This window comes from Drosophila tropicalis, unplaced genomic scaffold, assembly GCF_018151085.1.
Source record: "Drosophila tropicalis isolate 14030-0801.00 unplaced genomic scaffold, ASM1815108v1 contig_878, whole genome shotgun sequence".
Taxonomy (NCBI): domain Eukaryota; kingdom Metazoa; phylum Arthropoda; class Insecta; order Diptera; family Drosophilidae; genus Drosophila; species Drosophila tropicalis.
The window spans coordinates 5,748,426-5,765,890 of NW_027173374.1; the positions used below are offsets into that span (position 1 = coordinate 5,748,426).

Consider the following 17,465-nt stretch of genomic DNA (forward strand, 5'->3'; position numbering starts at 1 on the left):
AACCCCTGCTCCGGAATTTCGAATATTTTACATTACTCAAATGGAAAGAATTATGTCACCATGTCGTAGTCGTTTGTCGTCGTCATTCTCGTTGTCCTGCTGTCAGATTGTGTTTGGAAGTCATCGATGATTGGCAAGGCGAACGAAATTTAAATCGAATTCGTTTCCATTTATTTGGCTTGAAAACTTTCACATAATAAATGGACAGGGAACCCACCCATTTCAGTCCACTCTGCCATAATAAAATTCAATTCAAGCGGAAAGAGACGAAAAAAAAATGTGGGAAAAACCAATGATTTTGTCGGTACATAAATAAGTATTTGCAACAAATAAATTACGCTAGAATTTAGTAGAAAGGTGAAAGTAGAGGTCAAAGTGAAAGTAGAGACTTAAGCTGAATTCAATAAATAGCATGTGATGCGACACACACTCACCCTCTCTCCCGCTCACACACACACACATGATATAATTCATCACACGACTTTAGTCTAATTAGAGCACTAGAACCCTTAAACCAAATTCCCTGCTGTGAATGTGAATTTCAGCCAGAATGCTTCTTATGCTTGGGGTTCGGTTAGAATAACATTTTTGCTCTGTTGACTTGGTTATGGTCGCCTTTTTGTACTGGTGAAAGTGCGCTTGACGTTTGCTCATTAATTATAATTACAAACACGCCGCAAAAAGTAACAAAATGTCTCCGACGATGTCGACGACAACGACGACGACGACGACTAGGACGACGACAACATCAATGCTGATGATAAAGTTTGCCAAGGCATCGAGGCACATGAATGACGACCGGTAAAGACAAATATTCCCAAAACGGAAGATGTTTGCTTTACTTGGGTAAATATGTAGTTGTAACAACCTCGTTTTAACCTTTCTGCCACCCACTCCTCCTATTTAAAACCCTAACTCGTCTCTCAAAATAGGCATTCTACGTTCGTTGCCCCATTGAGGCATTTAATGGCAATTTGGCCACAGCAAATAGCTGCCGACGTGCATGGACCCCAAACAAAAAGTATGAGCCAAAAAGGGGAAATAAGAGCACCAACTGCATTTGCTGTCACTCTGAGGTCCCAGATTAAATTCCACCTACGGTTGCCTGCTGTGTGATCCCTAATATTTCGTGTAAATTGCCCTAAAAGCCAAAGCCATATACCCTAGCTCTCTAATGTGTGTTTTCCACTTTGCAGTAGTCGATTAGTCGAATGCATATTTATGAATGGGGAAATCCTTTGAAACTTTAAACCTCTGGCTCATTATGCTCTAAATAAATAAAGCCAACTAAAAGTACATGTTTTATATTAGAATTAATAGAGAATCTTTGCAGTTTTGTCACTGCAAAAGTATTAAAATAAATTCAGATGGATAAAACAGTAAGCTATTAATATAAAATATCAGTTCACTCTTTATTCAAAAGAACAATATCAATGGTTAATTTGCTTTAAATTAATATGCCCAACTTGTCAAGATTATAGGTGAATTTGCAGCTTTTGAAAGCCTTAAACAAATTCTTGTCTAAATATTTTGTACTAGAGATCAGCGTAATGGCCATGGCTTTGCTTAGCCTCTTTTATTCTTTTGAAAATTGAATTTATGAGATAAAAATTGTTGGCGTCGGCCCCTTTTTGCAGCTTGGTTTGCTTTGTTGCTTTTGCCAGTTTTTGAGGTTTTTTTGTCTTCTTGTTTTTTGGGTTGGGGTGCTTTTGTTGTTGGTGTTGCTGCCAGCCTAAAAGTGCGCTAAACAAATTTGCCTGCCAACTAAGCCTAGCAAATCTGATTTGGTGTTGTTGTCGCGTTACTTCTTCGCCACGCACCAAAAAAATATGTATATATATATAACGAGAGAAGGTTTGTGATTTCATTTTCGTACGTGATTTTTGGCCATTTTTTTGTATTTTGATTTTATTACAGTATATATTGTGCTTCTGTTCAAGGGACAGGGATTCTTGTTTGTTCGTTTTCACAGTTTTGCTTCAGGCTTTCTGCCATATTTTAATTTGCTTTTTATTTTATTTGATACGCCAAAAAAAAAAAAAAAAAAAGGTTGGAGCCTGGCATGCCAGCATGTAATTTGATGGTAATTATTTTGTGTTTGGCATGCAGTGCGCATTTTTCAATTCTTGTTAATAAAAAATTGATGAGCTTTTCATTAATCAAGTGAGGGAGAATGCTCTGGTTTGATTGCCAAACGCATGTTAAATGTGAACTCCTAGTCAGGAGAGGCCCAAGCATAAAAAAAAGCTGGCACGTATCGGTAGAGAAAATCAATGCCATCTATACTATATGTGTAGATATCCGATAAACATATGTACATACAGACGTATGTATGTGGCTTTATGTTATTGTACTCATGGATTTCAATTTACTTGCCAATCTAGTTCAGTCATTCTCGTTCTCTTTCACCCCACAGTTCTTTCGTTTGCATTTAATCGATTTCGTTTCATGAAACTTTTTCTTCATTTTATATTAATTTTTAATTGCTGCTTCGCGGGCCACACTTTCCCATTCAAATTGTGAATCTCAGCTTGTTCCATTGACATTTTTCAAACATCAAATATCCTGAAATACCAATAAAAGGAAAAATCTCGACATTTTAAATGCATACCCATTTGTATGTACAGAATGCTTGGGTCGAGGAGTTTGCCTGGATAATTGATATAAAATACAAAAACAACAAAAAAGAAAACCCTCTTTGGCGGAGCAATGATAAAAATTAAGTCACGCACACACTCAGACATACTCACATACATATATGCAAGCTATATGTACTCCATCCAGACTCATTATTGTGCTGAGATAAGCAATTCAGTCACTTGATATCCTTATCCTGTCCTCACAGTAAGCAGTAAGCAGCCTCAGCCTACACACATTATGAATGAATGCTGGAGAAGAGAGGAGGGGGGCGTGGTAGAATAAAGAAGAGGAGGCAACAGAGAGTAAAGTTGTTTTTAAAAGGAAGTTAAATGAAATGGAAAAGCTATCTAACATGTCAGCATATCGAAAAACGGCAAAAGTTTAAATGACATTTTCCCTCATTTTTATTTTATATCTTTACCATAATTTTCTATAATATTTTCCCTAAAGTTTTAATTGCTAAAATTTTCTCAATATGCTGCTCATTTCAATACTGAATTTATGTTGCTTAAAGTGTTTCGTTTTCTTTGACTCTTGGTTATGTGTAGTATATTGAATACATATAAAAAATCTGTTGCAGCAGAAAAACTTTTAGTTTTTGCTTTCAATTAACTTGGCTTGGAGAGAAGACTCAGCATGTTCAAGAAAATTGAATTTTCATTGTGCCCCGCAAAGAAGAGGTCGTTTTCTTCTTCATTCAAGCGAATTTCAATCGTTACTCTTTCGACTCCTTTTACTAGAGGGAAACACCATAAAGATAGCTGACGGAATAGATTTCATCATTTCCATTTGCCTTCTATTTCATTTTTAACAAATATATTCTAGTATTTATTTGCTAGGGAATAGACATTTCGGTGCTTTAAAGTTTGTTGCTAGTCAGTATTTCGCTTTATGTTTGAGCATTTTTCCTTTGTTTTCCATTCATTCATAAATGCCAAAATATTTATGTACAAATTTCAGCAATTTTGCTTTTATTCTATTGTTTTCTGGGCCATTGTGTTGTGTTGTACTCAAGGAGGTGTGTGTGTGGGCGTGTCAATATGATGGATCGGCACATATTTCGGCCATGTGATGGTGATTTTTCTTTATTCATTGAATATGGGAATATTTTCGTTTGCCTGAAAGTATGCAATGCTTTTAACTGTTTAGCAATGGAATATTAAGTAGCCGCACTGTTGGGCTGTTATACTTATTTATAAACCCTATGGTCTTTATTTCGCAGGCGCCTGACGCATGGAATTTATATTTAGGACAATTAATGGAAACCGCAAGCGGGAAATTTGTAAAGATTTTGGATTTCATTCCAAGATGCTGCCAAGTACACTAAGCCAGAAACCAAAGGCACACACAGAGGACAGCAACGAAACTTTTTCACCACTTTAAGTTGGCTTAAGCGGCTGTGCGGTGGCAGCAACTTTCACTTGAAGTCTTCGAATGGAGTTCGACAACAGCCACCAGGCATTCTGGCATAGCCATCGTGGTGGAGGAAGCGTAGGTCGGAAATCCCTCTCAGCGGCTTTTAATGACGAGCGGCTTTACTACATAGCGCCACAGCAGCCTCTGTTGCGTAATGAGGATGAGGATGACTATCCGGATGTTTCCCTCCCTTCTCTGGCCGGCTCAGGCCCAGCAGCGGCAGCAGCCTCGTTTCTTTTTAATGACACATCCAGTTCCACAGAGCACACCATGCGCGACGCGTATGCCTCGATGTCTGGGACATCGAATGGCCCCATTGAGCTAGAGCCATTTAATGTCACGGTCTTGATGAATTTCAGTTGCGCGGACTCAGAGATACAATCGGATGACTTGTGGTCCAGTGTGTACTTTAAGAGTACCGTATATCTGCTATACATTCCCATATTCATATTCGCTCTACTCGGAAATGGCATTGTCTGCTACATTGTGCAATCAACGCCACGCATGCGTACAGTTACCAATTACTTTATTGCCAATCTGGCCCTGGGCGATATCCTGATGTCACTCTTCTGTGTGCCCTCATCCTTCATTTCGCAGTATATCCTCAACTATTGGCCCTTTGGCATTGTACTTTGCCATTTCGTCAACTATTCGCAGGTGGTTTCGGTGCTGGTTAGTGCCTACACTTTGGTTGCCATCAGCATTGATAGATATATAGCCATAATGTGGCCACTCAGGCCGCGTATAACCAAACGGTAAGTACTTCATTGAATTCAATTTAGCACTAGTTAGTTAGTATACAGCAAATCTCTCTTTAAAGAGAGAGAAGCAGAGAGTTCTTTAACCTCATTGATATGGTGTTTGTTAATTTAATTCATTGACGTGCCTGGATACGGTTAAGTGTCCGCTTGGTGACTATTTGCATTGTCTAAAGCCAATTTGACCATTTGCCTGTCTCTACTTGACCTAAACGACAGTCTCCAGGGACAGTTAGGAGACAAACACAATAAAGGCACGCAGTGGCCTATCTGCGTTAGCTCCGGACTCGTGTTAATTGGTTTAAATAGTAATTTAAGACCATGGACGCGGCATTTGTTGAAAATCAGCCAGGCTAGCCATTGCAACGTCAATTTGCTTGGTAACCGGATACCTCTCGCCCAGGCTGAAGAGGGACTATTTTACGGTCGAGCTACAGTGGCTAATGGCGATTCAACATGGCCGCTTGAAAGGCGTAATTTGCGTTACGTCAGTGTGTGTGAGAGTGAGGAGCGAATGCGAGCGTGAGTATATGAGTCTGAGTGTGTGGCTGTGTGAGTATGTGTGGAGGGTTCTTCCGCGCGATGCTTGGCATGTGCAAATATTTGAAGGCATCAAGTAAATAAGCTTGATGATTATTCAACGTGCTTGTAATTTACGCACACGCAGTCCCTGTTTGAGTCCCAATCCACCATTCCATTAAATGCTCGCTTAGCACGAATGACAGGCGGAAGTCAGACATCACTCAAACGTGGGATAAGAGCATAATATAGTGACTAAAATAGAGAAATGGTATAAAATATTAATAACCAAATCAAAAAATTACTTTACAACGCCTTCCCTTCTTTCTTTCTCACTCTGTATCTGTTTCTGTTTTATTGTTTGTCTTTGCAGTTATGCTAAATTTATCATTGCCGGAGTTTGGTTTATTGCACTTGCCACAGCGTTTCCCATTCCCGTGGTCTCTGGCCTCGATTTACCCTCATCCCCGTGGCATGAGAAATGCGAAAAGTAAGTACAAAAGATGTGAAACAATAAACAACAACAAGTGTCTGAGTGTTTTGTGTGCTGAATGTGATGGAAAGTATGCCTAAATCTCGCTTAAATGCGCGTATGTGTTGGGACTTGTACAGCAAATTGAACTTGACTTCATCAAAGATTTAGGGCAATATCTTTAAAAATAAAAATACCGACTCAAGTTGTTTCTTGTTCCTCCAATGTCCATTAAGAGCTTCCGTTGTTACCTCCCTTCTAGACATGTCTTCTTAAGTGCATATCATTTGTTAGCCCCACAACATATTGCCCAAGTGCTAAGGAAATAAAATGTATTACACAATTTCACACTGGCCCAAACGCAGTGGGCCAGCTCAGCTTTAAATACAGACCAAATCAAAATCATTGAAGTTGTGAACTTTAAGCCAAGAACAATTCTAATTTTCAACTTTACCACGTAGTCGATCTGTGGCACGTGGCAAATTTTTCAAACCGCACATCTAATTAAACCAACGTGACGTAGAAATTATGTTGAACTAGATAATAAAGAGCACCAAAAGCAGCAGATGCAACATGAAAAAAGTTGATATGGTTGGTATGATATATATAACAAAACCTATTCTTGAATTTATTCTAGGCTAGATGAACCAATGAACTTTATTCTGTCTCTGCTTACAAATCTTATCTCTTTTGTCGATAATTTTTATGTTTTTAAATTCAATTTTCATGCACTAAACTTTAGCCTAATTATAAATTGAATCAATTTCGGTATCAAAACATTTTCCAAAGAATTCCTATTCCAAAATTTCTATTCTAAGTGTCTTAGGAGCTTACAAATTTAGCTCTATTAGTATCAGATAGCTTTGTTTCATTTCAAAAAATAAAGGAAAAATATATAGTAACAGTTTAGAATGAATTGTTTTGGCAATTTAGACGATGAAACGCAAATTTTATAGTATAGGAAATTCCATTTCCTTAAATTGTTTTCAAGCGCAGAAAATCTGCAACTTAACTCTGACTCGAGTGTATCTGTGTGAGATTTTCTTTGTTTCCGTTGCCTACAATGCAAATGGTGAGTGTGTGTGTGTGTGTGGGTGTCCTTGACAGTTTGTTTTTAAACGTAAAACCCAAGACCAGCAGATTTTCAGAAGCCCGACATATACAGCCCCTCGTACTTACATACTAACGCACTCTGCTTTATCTCTGACTTTTTCATTTTATTGCGTTCACGCTTTCTACTCATCCGTCTCGTGGCCCATCCTTGTGGCACGTCTGCATCTACTACTACTACTTTGGCTGGGTGGACGGATGGAAAATCGCCAACAGATATATATGCAAGGAGATTTGGCCCTCCAGTGAGCAGGCTTACTACTACACTCTGGCCCTGTTCACACTGCAATTTGTCGTGCCACTGCTGGTGCTCATTTTCACCTACACACGCATCGCAATCGCTGTGTGGGGTAAGAGACCACCTGGCGAGGCAGAGAACTCGCGGGACCAGCGTATGGCACGCTCCAAGCGTAAGGTAAGTCACTCTTGACTCTTGGCAAACTCTGGTCAACCGCAAAAACTAATTTGGCTTTAAATGGATTTGACCATTAGTTTGCTTAGACTAATGTAGGTCGTATCCTGAGTGAAACCAGCAGGCATCTGGTGTGGTCTCTCAAATGTCCAGTAGCAAAATCAAATTTAATCAAAACGCCAAAAGCCAAAAACCTAAAAACCCTTTGACCCAAGAAGCAGCAGCAGAAGAAGAAGAACAAGAACAAGAAGTATAGACTGCCTTTTGATTTTGTACAAAAATATTTTAAGCTCTTGGTAATTCTATTATTTTTTACATGGCAGAGAAATTGCTGAGCACACACACACATACATATGTATGCACCCAATGTGCACTTTCCACCTCAATGGCTCAAGGCGTGGGCGCGCCTTTGGCCATATCGAAGAACAATCCTTTAGGTCCTTCTAACAGTGTGTATCTGTGGCATGCCAAATATTTTTGCATATTTCCATTGGTCTCGGCATTCGTGGAATTTCTTGGTGATTTACTTAAATGGAAATAGTTTTTCACATTTTAAGACCAGACACAGAACAAGAATGAGCGATTGAAATTGATTTCCAAACAAAGAACAAAAATGTTAGAAGAGGAAATTTATGCAAAAGCAAATTTCCGTAAAAACTGATTAATGTCTCAAACAAAAGGAAGCACTTTAAGAAAACTAGCTGAGACTACAATTTAAACTGTTTTAGTTAACTAAATATTTTAATTTATAAAGTTAAGCGATAGATTCTCTTATGTTTGTTATATGAAGAAGTTATGAAAAAGAAGGCCTAAAAGGGTTCCACTAGAGTTCATATTTGTGTATGCCATCCACTAAAACCCATTTAATTAATAGAAAATAAAGAAAAATCTTTGCTGTTAATGCTTTTCGGCAACTTTCGCTTATGTTATAGTCAGTTTAAGATGGCGCAAAGCCATTCGAACACATAAAACTCGAGCTCAATTGCAAGTCTCTGCAGTCGGCTGGCAGTCTACTTAACCTCTTGTCAATGATGGCACCAAACATGACCTCAAACAAAGCCATCAAATCGTTTCAGCCGTATTCAATCTTTTGAATTGATTTTAAATTTTGTTACCCCTTTTGTTTTTCGGCGTGCATGGCGAGGTCAATGAGGGAGCAAGCGTGGCAAAGTTGGGCTTCCTGGAGGCTGAAGTTTCATTTGGAGTTTCGGAGATTCGGCAGCGTGCCAAATGGCATGTAATGCTCACATAATCACAAGGCGCATGAGCGCCACTTATTTATATTTTAAAGTAAATAAATGTGGAAAAGATTTATGCGGCACATGCACCTCGTACTTGGTACATGAGTCGCCAAAGTTTAACAGCTACCAGCTGGAGGTCTCAACACACACTCTCTCTCTCTCTTTCTCCCTCTGGCTGTCTGCATTTTTGAAGATGGCACCTTGTCTAGTCATTGGCATCGTCGACGACTTTGTGGTCTTCCAGGAAATTGCATTGCAGGTCTGGTTGGGTGCGGGTGATGGTTATAAGCAGACGACCACGTAACCAGTTGTCAAACAGGCCTTGTCGTTGCTTTATGGCCAATTGTGCTGCCAGACGCAATCCACAATGGAAAGCCTGTTAGCCAGTTGCCTGTTGCCGATGCGATGACCTTTCCTAGGCATCATCATGGACACAGCTGGTTGCCAGTTAGCAACGCATCTTTGGATTTTAATTAAACTCAGGCTTCATTACAACTAGTCAATATTTGGGCCCACTCGTCTGATAATTATAGGAAACACTTACGCACACACACACACACAAAACAAACGGATGGCGACAAATGAATGCTCCATCAGACCATAAGAAAACAGATTCCTTCATATCCAACTGTCCGAAAAAATTGCTGACAATTTCGCCCACTCCTTGTGCCATGCAATGTTACCCAATTGAAGCCCAAGGCATTTGCCTCGCTCAGCATCTGCCATTCACTTTTTTTTCCGATTCATTTGCCGACACCACCTTCTCCTGCCAATCCATCCCTTGATGCAGTTGCCCAAAAACTGACAAAGCGAAGAGATGAAAAAAAGTAGCTACAAATAACTCGATTGCTCAACAGTTAACGAACATCGAGAAATTTTTTTAGTTTTCTCCTTGCTGGGATACTCTTATTGAACTTTTCACTCTTCCGTGTCGTTTTCGGAGTATCAAACAATTTTTTTTTTGTTTTTGCACCATTGACAGTCGAAATGATTAGCAAATTGCAAAGCAAAGCTTCCCAATTTAACGACTGAGATGGCTGCATTTTTGCTTTGAAGTTAGTTGACTTGTAATCTTGTAATTGTTAATTGTAGACATCTGTTGAAAGTTGAAAATTTTTCTTAAAATCAACAACACCAGTTTAAATTTTCAATTAACTTAATTCAATCTCTTAAACGGTATGAGGTCTTTGATTAGTTTAGTTATTTTATAAGTTTTAGTAGAATTTAAGCTTTTTCGGATCTTTTAGAAGTAAATATCATTTGTATTGACTTAAATGCTATAATTTCTATAATTGTTTTAAGAGAAATCAACTTAATGAATCATTCTTGAACACTCTTGTTGAGTGGCAAAGGATTATTTTCATAATGAATTCCATTTGCTAATCATCTGACTGATAAAAAGTACATTAACAAAACGTAAGGCTATTTCCTTGTATAAAATGACCCTAAAGGATTCGAAACTGATTAAAAAAGTCAAAGAAAAAAAGGTTAAAAGCAAATATACAATTATTTATTATGATTTTAAACAACGAGCAAATAATTCATTTACTTGATTTAGTCATATATTTTGAAATTGGGTTCTTTACTTGCGTTCGATTCTAAACCAACAATGTTTAATTTTAATTTATTACTAGTACTATTATTAACAGACAATTAGGCCAAACAAAAAACCTTATAGACATATTATGGAATATAAAATTCATTAGAAGTTATACTAGAGATTCGAAAAATACCCTAAATAACTTCTTATTTACTCTTGGATGGGCTTTAAAAATTTATAAGTTTTAGTTCTGAAAATGAAAAGCTTTAATGAATTAGTTTTTAAATTTTCTACCCATAACTTAAACCCAATAAAAGATATTCTTCAACAATCAGTGAAGTGATTTGTTGTTGGTAACATTTAATGTTAGTTTCTGTAAATTTTTTATCTATTATGGTTTTTTTTGTCAATATTTGCAAAATGTTTCCTAAATTGATTTGCACGATTTGCAAATCACACAATCTCTCGCCTAATTGCTGGGAAACAACAAAAAGGAAACACGGAATGCGGAGAAAAAAAAAAAAAACAGAAGAAATAATGAAATTGTTGACTTGGGGCGATGACACTTGACAGTTGTTGTTGTTGCTGGCCGTTGGCGATTGCAAATCGTAGACTGAGTTGTGTCCGATTCATCTATGTATTGATTTTCATTTGCCATTTCTCCAGCTGCAACTGCAACTTCAACAAATACGTGCCCCAGCTGGTCCGGCGATGAGTCTTTTTGGGTATATTTTTTATCAAATCGACGCAGTGACGCCCAAGTAAGAGGAAATTTACCTCATTTGACTGTAAAGATGTCGTTAACGCGATTGTTTCTTGTTCATATGGAAAAATGTTAATTGCATAATTGACTACAAGAGGCGTAACTTACAGCCACAGCCACTATTGGTTGCTTCTCCTTGCTTTTTCCTCTCTGGTCCAGCCGGACCACGCCACAACAAAAGCCTGATGAGATGAGCAGGCCTCCAAGTCCAAACATAGGCGAGAACTAGTAAGAGGGAGGGAATGGGAGAGGTATAGTGGGAGAAGACGAGTTTCCATTTGGGTTTTGGTTTTTTTGCCTGCCGTTGCATCGACGTCGTCGTCTGTTTCTGTTGAATTGTGTTAAAATGTTAATTTTGCGTTACATAATCTGTGTCATATCCAGCCAGTCGCCGCCGCTAAAGCAGCTAGGCAGGCAGCTGGGATCTTCATCATCATCATCAGCAACGCCGACGTCGTCGTCGTCATCATCTGCACACATACACACATATAGAGACAATGGATAGTGCATGTGAAAAAAAGTGAGAGGATTCCCAGGCTTGGCCAGTGGCTGCATGCGGGCATTCCACCCACACACACACACACTCACAGAAACACACACGTTCTTACACTTGAGAGCGGTGCACTTTGTGCGTTTTGTGGCAAATTAAAAGATAAAACTCACAGCTACAACTGGCATCTGGCATCAGGCAATGGGGCATGGAGCATCAGGGTGCAATTAGTCACAATCTCCTCAACAGTCTTTTCTCCTCCATTTGCCATGTGTGGTTGCCTTCAAAATTTTTCGTTTATCTATCCATTCGTATCGTTTCTTCCTCTTTCTAACGATTCCGTGTCTATTTGGTAATAGGTTATACTTAAATTTGCAAAATTTCTATCATTATGATCATAAAAAATTGCCCCAATGCAGCAAGCTTTAACATGTAGATAATTTACTTGATTGAGAGTATCTCATAGTCTGCTTGCCGTGGGCAATATTGTTATGGCTTATGGTATCTTAACTTAAGTTAACCAAAAAGGGTATATGCCTTTTGGCATATCGGTTTCCCTCTTTTACTCCTTAATCTTTTTTTGCAATGTTTTTACCAACAGATATATAAAATATATATATTTCTTTTCAACTTAACTTAATTGAACCACTTAAAACGAAAAGATAGTTTAAATGCCAATATTGAGATTGTGATGGAGTAGAGTAACCAACCAATGGGTATTTCATCTTCATCTTTCTCTCTTGTGTTGGGAATGGTCATTGATTAATTTCCAACCAATTTGTTGCCTTCAACTGACAATTTGTTTTTGGATACAGCTTACAACTTGCAACTTTGTTTGCTGTACCCAATGCAAATACACACACACACACACATACTTACAAATAAGAAATTTGTATGACACAAAAATTGTTACTGATATATGACCAGCAATGGTTCATGTCAAATATTTGCTCTGCGATTTCACTTCACTCGGAGCGAGCGATGAGAATTTTTGCTGGGCTAAATGACTAGCGGTAACTCAATTAAAGGTTGCGAAAAAAACCCTCTGACTTTGCATGATGTTGCAATTGATGTGTTGCCAAATGCTGCGATGCAAAAAACGCTTGCAAAAAGCGTTAAAAAAAGGAAGATAACTAAATAGAAAAATTTGATTGTTCCATTTAAAAAGTCAATTTAAGTGCGGTAAAAATGACGCTAAAAACACAAAACTTTCATGGGATTAGAATTTAGCAGAAAAGGTTTGGTAAGTGATATCCATTGCTGAATTAGAAAGAATGGGTTTCTTAATAGATTTGCTTGACTTTGGTATTAGTTGGCTGGGACTATCTTTTTTCGATTTGTTTAACTTTGCTTCTTAAAGTTCCAACAACTTTGAAGTCCTTATTAGAATTGGTGGTCTCTCAAGATCTTGGGCAAATAGAATGAAGATTCATTTACTCAAAGGATGGATGGTGTCAAGGGGTAGTTCGGTCTGTCCATGTAAATTGGTAATTTTTCTAAGCCGAAAATCTTCATTTTCTTATCGGACTCCTTTGAAAAACATTTTCAAGATCCCTTTATAATTATAGGCTAAGTGAAAGGACCTTTATAGCTTGACACTAAGTTCTTGAAATAGTTAAGTTAACCTTCCAGCTTATACTTTGAAATGAAAACTTTATTTATAAAAGGAAATATCATTATTGTAGGTATTTGGTATAACCACTCATCGAAACTCAGTTGGGACTTCAAGTTAAGCTTTAGCAGTTATGGAAATGGTTGTGGGTGAGAATAACACTTAACAAAAGAACCATCAATTATAGTGGCATTGCCATAAACAACCATGTTATAGTCTTGGTGCTATTTACCCATGACCATATTTAATTGATCAGTCTGCAATTTTCAACATTTGTTTTCGGTCATTTTGCTTAAATCAATAGGAAACCGAAATGTTGTGTTTATTGTGGCGCAACAAGGAGTTTTTCCTCTATATGTTTGTATATTTTGGTGTTGGTGCGAGGTCATAAATTAGCCAATTAATGTTCATAAATTAAGCATTGGTCCGCGAATGGACGAACGAGATGGCTGCTCAAGAGAGAGGGAGAGAGAGAGAAAAAGAAATAAAATAAATTATGTTAAAGTCTTCTATTGAATTGCATCAAACTAAACTATGAAGTCCTAACTTAACTTTTAGCTCTCAGTGGGCAACTTGTGTCCGCTTAGATTGGTTGCCTTGTTTGGTGGCATGAAGAAGACGTCATCAGCCATGACTTGCTCTACTGCCACTGAAGATTTAGGAGGAGCTGATGGTGGGTTGGCGCCATTGAGGATAGCATCGGTAGCTGCTGAAGTTGCCGACAGCTGACGTTGAATTTGTTGTTACATCTGCTTCATTGTTGTTGTTGTTGTTGCTGCAGTTGTTACATAAAGAAACATCTTGTCAGTTGTTTACTTGTTGTTGCTCTTGCTGTTGCAGTTGCAGTTGCTTTTGTTGTTGTTGTTGTGGTTGTTTGTTTGTTTGTTTGCTTGGCATCGCGAACAAGTTTATTCTACAAAAGTGAAAGGTATCGGACAAGCGTGTTCCAAGTCTATGGATTATGACTGCGAATAAAAATTCGTGTCAGTGACGCTCTAAAAAAACCAAACCGATCGTAATGAAGATGCTTCATTTGACCCCCCCGTCCCATCACCCGTCCGCATGGCCCCCCGTGAAGACGGTTTAATGATTTGCCTTTATGTTTGCAATGACCAAAACTTAAATTAATGAATCGTACAAAACACCAAAAAGTTATGTTCTTTTGTCTGAAAATGGATAAAATTTCGAGAATGTATATTTAAATGGATTGAGTAAGTATATATATGGAAGTTTTGTTCCAGTTTATTTGATCCAAAAGTAGCTCAAAGCCAATTTCCATTTTAAGCAGTATCTAAAATGTTATGGCTAATAGTAATCCTTCTTGGTATGTAACAATTCCTTGTTAAAAGTTTTTAGGCATTAGCCTTTAATTAAAACTAAAGATATTCCTTGCCCACCTAAGAAGAAATTCTCCATTAATCAGACTTAAGAAGGAAAAGAGATGCAAAAAACCTCAAATTAGTAAGAAAACGTTTTTTATGTAAGCTTGAGTTATAAGGCCAAAAATGGCTTCCCTTTTAATAGAAATATGAAACAACTTTTCTGTTGGCTTTTAATCTGTTGGTTTTTGGCAGAAAGCAAGCAAAAACAATGAAAATATACAAATTAAAATGCCACAAAAGGCCACCCAGGCCCACGCCCAACGAAAACAACAACAATAAGGCAACAAGTGTTAGGCAAACAGAAATAAACAACAAATTACAAAAATTACAACTGCTCCACTCAAAAGTTCATCAAGTCTGCTTTGGGCAAACATCGAAGTTGTTATTGAAGTTGTTGTTGTTGGCATTGTTATAATAGAGATCATCATGGCACCTCAAAAGAGCCTCAAGCACGGCAAAAGTAGCGCCAAGGCAGAAGCAGAAGGCGCAAACACTTCACACAACATTAACCCATTTTCGGTGTGGGCTCCGAAACAACAGCAACAACAACAACAAGTGAGTTGAGGATGGTAATGGAAATGGAGATGTAGCCCGGAATTGTAGCATCACATGGCATTCAGTTTGGTTCCCCTTCTCCTGCTGCTTTTCTTTCACACCCAAAGTTGTTGTAATTAAAATGTACAAAAGGAACAAAAGGGCCCTGTATTTCGAAATACAACTGAAATAGGTTGATTTAAGATTGCGTAACTAGAAATGGTCACGTCCGTTGAATGTCGTTAGAGTTCCTTTGTGTTAACATTAGAATAATTTACATTAACTTTGGGTCAAAGTTTATCATTAAAAATCAAGAAATTTAAAATACATAAAAGAGATGTAACATTAAATTGAGAGAATGTCAACAATTGACATAATTTTAGATAGAATTTTAACTGATTAAGTCACAGATTGAGCCAAGGTGGGAAAGGGGATGACAAGGGACGTCTACAGTTAGCCAAATCGACCATATTTTAAATAAACTTGGACTTTTTTATCTCTTTCAATAAATCCTCATATTGACAAAATATTTTCATCGAAAGTTACGAAAATCTAGATTTGCAGACAATTTTTCAAGCCTTTGATAAAAACCAGCAGCAAACAAAGTTTATTGGGTAACCTTTTGTTTGAAAACAAGTGTAAGTTCATTTAGACTAATTTAGTTCACTTTCATTTAATCGACTTAGAGGTTGAGAAATAGAGCGAGGAGTGGGAGAGACAATCAAGATGATGGAATGCCGCCATGTAACAGGAGCTCTTAATGCCCAGCAACAACAACAATAACAGGAAGAGCAACAACAACAACAACAACAAACAACAACAGTAACTCCAGCATAGATAGAGTCAATATATGGGGTTAAAATTAACGCTCACTTGGCTACGTTTTGTTGTCTGCGGGAATTATCTCCTTTTTTTTTGCCACTTCAAACCCGTAATTAGTTTACACTTGCGGTAATTGCGGCATAAATCTTCAGCTTTCCAAGTGTCGTAATATCCAAGGCACACACACACACACACACACACACACCAATATAAACAGAAACAATCCTTATCATGTATATGTATGTATGTTGGCTTTTAGTTTTACTGTTGCCCACTATTCCCATTGCAAAAGTCACACACAGCCAGGGACAGACATGATGGCAAACTGCATCCCTTCCCATTCCACACGGAGTACTGCAAAATGATTTGTAGCTTTAAGTGGAAGTCAGAGCCACAGCGCGCATCTCCGTCCTCTAGCTGGGGACCTATGTATGTGTATGTCTACAATATATATGTATATATGAAGTGAATTAGGAGGCAGTGCAGTTCGCGTCACGCTATTTCCAAATAAACAGCACAAACTGTAAAAAATTATATCTCTTGTCTGGTTGTAACCATAAATATTGCCCCACTGATCCCCAAATGAGCCCACATCGCTGTCTCGCTCTATCTTTCTCCCTTTTTGCTAGTTGTCCATTTTGGATTGTGGAATCGTTTTGCTATATATACATACATATGTATATGTATGTTTAGTTGCCCTCATGACGGAAATAATATTGTGCTATCATTGCCATTTTTTCTATGTACCCTTTTTTTGGTTGTCTTACACCCTCCACCCCCCTCACAAATATCAGCATCAAGTGCCTCCCGATTGTCAGGTTAAAGCCTCTCCTTTCCACTGAATTGTTTTTGGCCAAGTTGTCTCTCTCTCTCTCTCTCTCTCTCTCTCTGTATGTGTATGTGTTTGTTAACGCGTTCCTCTGCTCTTTTATGAATATTGCTGCTACGTTTTATGATGCTATTAAGGTGTCGTCTATCTATGTATGCGCGTGTGTGTGTATCTATATAACTCGCATTGTAACTATTGTATGGCAGTTGTTCCATTGTCTACCAGGCACGGAAATGTCGCGTGCTTGGTGCCCCAGTCTCAGTTAGTCAGTTAAGTCACTCTCTCTCTCTCTCTGTCTCTCTCTCTGTCTCTCTCTCTGTCTCTCTCTCGCTCTCTTTTTCTTACTTTATTGTGGGTTCATTGTGGACTTGAACAAGTTAACTGAGATGTGAGCCAATAAAAGAAATTCCCTTTTCTACCCATAAACTTGATATTAAAATGTCCAACAACTAAAGAGCCGAAATGAATTTCAATTGCCAAGTAATGAAAATAAAGAAAGGAAAAAAAACACATACTCTCTGTGAAAATTCATTTAAGAAAAAACTCGCTGAATCTGTGAACATGCGAAAATAAAGACACTTTCTCTCAGAAGAAAACAAACAACGGGCTGACACTCACTCCGACTCTCATATGGGGGACATCCGTGAGATATTCCGCACAGCAGTTCTGCATGTGTACTTTAGTTGTTGGTTGCTGTTGGCCATCGTCACAGCCATCGCCTTCATCGCCTCCAACGCGTCCATTGCCATTTAATTGAAACGTGTGCAATTGCTTTAATGAGTTTGCCAGCTGATTTTAGGGTGACCATGGAACACATGTCCCTCCCCGGTTTTGGTATGTGTGGCCAATTATTGGTGCGCCACCTAATTTCCTCCACAATGCGAGCATTTAGCATGGAAACGCAACAAAAAATTAGCAAACGTAT

The 17,465-nt window shown here is 38.1% G+C and overlaps 1 protein-coding gene across 1 annotated transcript in view; it reads left to right on the forward strand.

The window, feature by feature from the left end:
* The window catches only part of RYa-R (RYamide receptor), a 70,563-nt gene that overhangs the window by 24,249 nt on the left and 28,849 nt on the right, over positions 1-17,465 (forward strand). The window contains exons 2-4 of the mRNA XM_068300301.1: positions 3,863-4,811; positions 5,707-5,823; positions 7,132-7,330. Coding sequence (XP_068156402.1) covers positions 4,075-4,811; positions 5,707-5,823; positions 7,132-7,330 — 1,053 coding nt within the window. The 5' untranslated portion in view covers positions 3,863-4,074. The remainder of the gene's footprint in view (positions 1-3,862; positions 4,812-5,706; positions 5,824-7,131; positions 7,331-17,465) is intronic.